Genomic DNA, 2,442 nt, shown 5'->3' on the forward strand with positions numbered 1-2,442 from the left:
ATACAAGCAATGACAAGGCAACAATAGCGAATAACTGAAGGACACCTGGCACATCGGTCTCGGGGTGTTACATCACCGCCATAGCGAAACATCGCCAATTTAGGGTATGTTTCGACCCCCTTGTGCATCCAAAATCCGATTCCAAGCACAAGGATTGCCACAATATCTTCCTGTAAAAGGGGAGCCTTTGAAAGCCTCCGTGCGACTGGGGCCAAGATACACTGCTAGGGTGCATGGGTCCTCTAGCTCCACTCTTTTATGTGTCTTCATGATCCGGGAAGATATTCACGCTTGTTTTTTCTTCATGTTTGTTTAGGTTCAAGTAATTTCCTTCATTCACAAATATTATACATGCAATTCTGCCTTTTCTGACAAGTTGATAGCAGATTAATCCAAATAAATGTAAGATTTTGCATAATTTAATAATTTAACAATAAGATAATAACACATAAACATCGAAGAGTCAGTTGAAATACACCCTCCTTGGATAAAAAAACAAGGACAACTGCCACAAATGCGAAGAAAAAGGATGAAGGCCTCAACAACGCATGACCAACCGTTCAAAAAACCAGGGGTGATTAAAGGAGTCAAAAGAAATCTTGCCCAAGTTGCAACAGAAATGCGGGCATAGAGAAGGGAAAACTAAGTGTAGCTTAGATGGTTAGGTTTCTTATGGTGAAATTATTTTACGCGGGTTCAAATTCTAAACTTGACGCCAGTGATCATATTTTTCTGTATTTATTGTAGATTTTTTGACGATGTTTGTTTAGTGAAAGAAAATGTTTTCGTCAATACAAGACGTCCATAATGGCTTCGTCAATCTTAAAATGTTGTGTCAACTTAGTACTACCTCCGTCCTGATTTATTGGTCTTCTTTGTAATCTGTGCCAAATTTTGACCAAAGATTTAATAAACAAAATGTTAATGCAATGATATAATTTTTGGTGACATGTATAAACATTTTGTTAATTATATTTATGGTCAAAATTTGACACAGAATACAACGAGAAGCAATAAATCAGAACGGAGGTAATATATCGAAAGTGGTCGTATAGGTAGGGTATAGGTAGGGTGTACGTGTGTTTATAGGGGCAAGTACATTTGTATAACATACTCCCTCCGATTCTAAATATAGGTCTTTGTAGAGATTTACTATGAATTACATATGAAGCAAAATAAATGAATCTATATTTAAAATGCATCTATATACATTCGTATATGGTTTATAAGGGAATCTCTACAAAGATTTATATTCAGCAACGGAGGGAGTATATGTGATTGTAGCGTGTTCCAAAGATCGAGTATTCGCATCACGTGGGAATGACCCGTTTTTTTTAGGTTCACGTGCTAATGATCTGCAAAGGCACGCTTTCACCCACGCTACTCGCAAGGCGCGACCGCAAAACCTTCCATGCAAAAAAGTTGATAATATTCGTTGCCGTCACCCGCTCCTTGTACCCTGGCGAACAAACTGAAACCCATTTCGTTCAACATTGTACTGCTGCCAAGTTTCTGACCGTGCAACGTGCATGCATGGTTCATGTTTCATATTTTTTCGACCTGTAATTCTCGATTAATTCAGTCACACCCACCTACTTAACATTCATTTCCAGCCATTGACAGCTGGCCGCAGCCGACATGCACACCCACCCAAGGGCTTTGTTTCAAAACATACATAATCCGAGGACTTCTTCCAACGAAAAAGAAAGGCAGAGGCGACGGTGACGCGACACCTCGAGGCCAACGGCTACCTTTCCAGCGCAGCTTCGGCGTGATGGGGGCGGTAACATCTGAGCCGAGGTGAGGTGTCCACGGCCCGGCCCCAGAAAATAATAACGCGAGAAGCCAAGCGCGCGACCGAAAATACCACTCGCCCCTTCGCCACCGGACGCGGTCGGAGATGGCGGCGACGACAGCGCAGCCGCCCTCGCCGCTTCCGCCGGCCGGCGAGGTGATCGAGGTGGAGAACTCGGAGCCGGGCTCGCCGGACGCCGGCAGCCGGAGCAGCGGCAGCGGCCGGAGCTCGTCGGAGTACTCCGGGTGGGTCTACCACCTCGGCGTCAACTCCATCGGCCACGAGTACTGCCACCTCCGCTTCCTCGTCATCCGCGGCAAGTGCGTCGCCATGTACAAGCGCGACCCGCACGACAACCCGGGACTCGTGAGCTCCCCTCGCCCCCTCTCTCCGCGCTCTGCTCTCGCCGCTAGATTTTGGTTCTGATGCGCCTGATGGTCCCTTTGATTCTGGGGGATTTCGGGTTATGGCTCGTCAGAGTTGTGGATGAAGCCGGGACCGCTCGGTTACGTCTTGCTTTACTGCTTGTTTGTTAGGTCTGTCTAGTCACAGTTGTGGGGGTTTTTAGATGAACTGCTGAATTGTGCGAATTATACTCTGTCCTTGCAATTCCTGACTTGATTTTGGCATGAGGTAGAGGTAGAGTT

At 45.7% G+C, this 2,442-nt stretch overlaps 1 protein-coding gene across 3 annotated transcripts in view; it reads left to right on the top strand.

The window, feature by feature from the left end:
- Window positions 1-1,828: 1,828 nt before the first annotated feature.
- LOC119301186 (protein ENHANCED DISEASE RESISTANCE 2-like) overlaps window positions 1,829-2,442 on the top strand; it is a 20,515-nt gene continuing 19,901 nt past the window's right edge. For all 3 annotated transcript variants that reach the window (XM_037578101.1, XM_037578102.1, XM_037578103.1), the window contains exon 1: window positions 1,829-2,161. In XM_037578101.1, coding sequence (XP_037433998.1) covers window positions 1,901-2,161 — 261 coding nt within the window. In that variant the 5' untranslated portion in view covers window positions 1,829-1,900. The remainder of the gene's footprint in view (window positions 2,162-2,442) is intronic.

The sequence above is a fragment of the Triticum dicoccoides genome, chromosome 5A, assembly GCF_002162155.2.
Source record: "Triticum dicoccoides isolate Atlit2015 ecotype Zavitan chromosome 5A, WEW_v2.0, whole genome shotgun sequence".
Lineage (NCBI taxonomy): Eukaryota > Viridiplantae > Streptophyta > Magnoliopsida > Poales > Poaceae > Triticum > Triticum dicoccoides.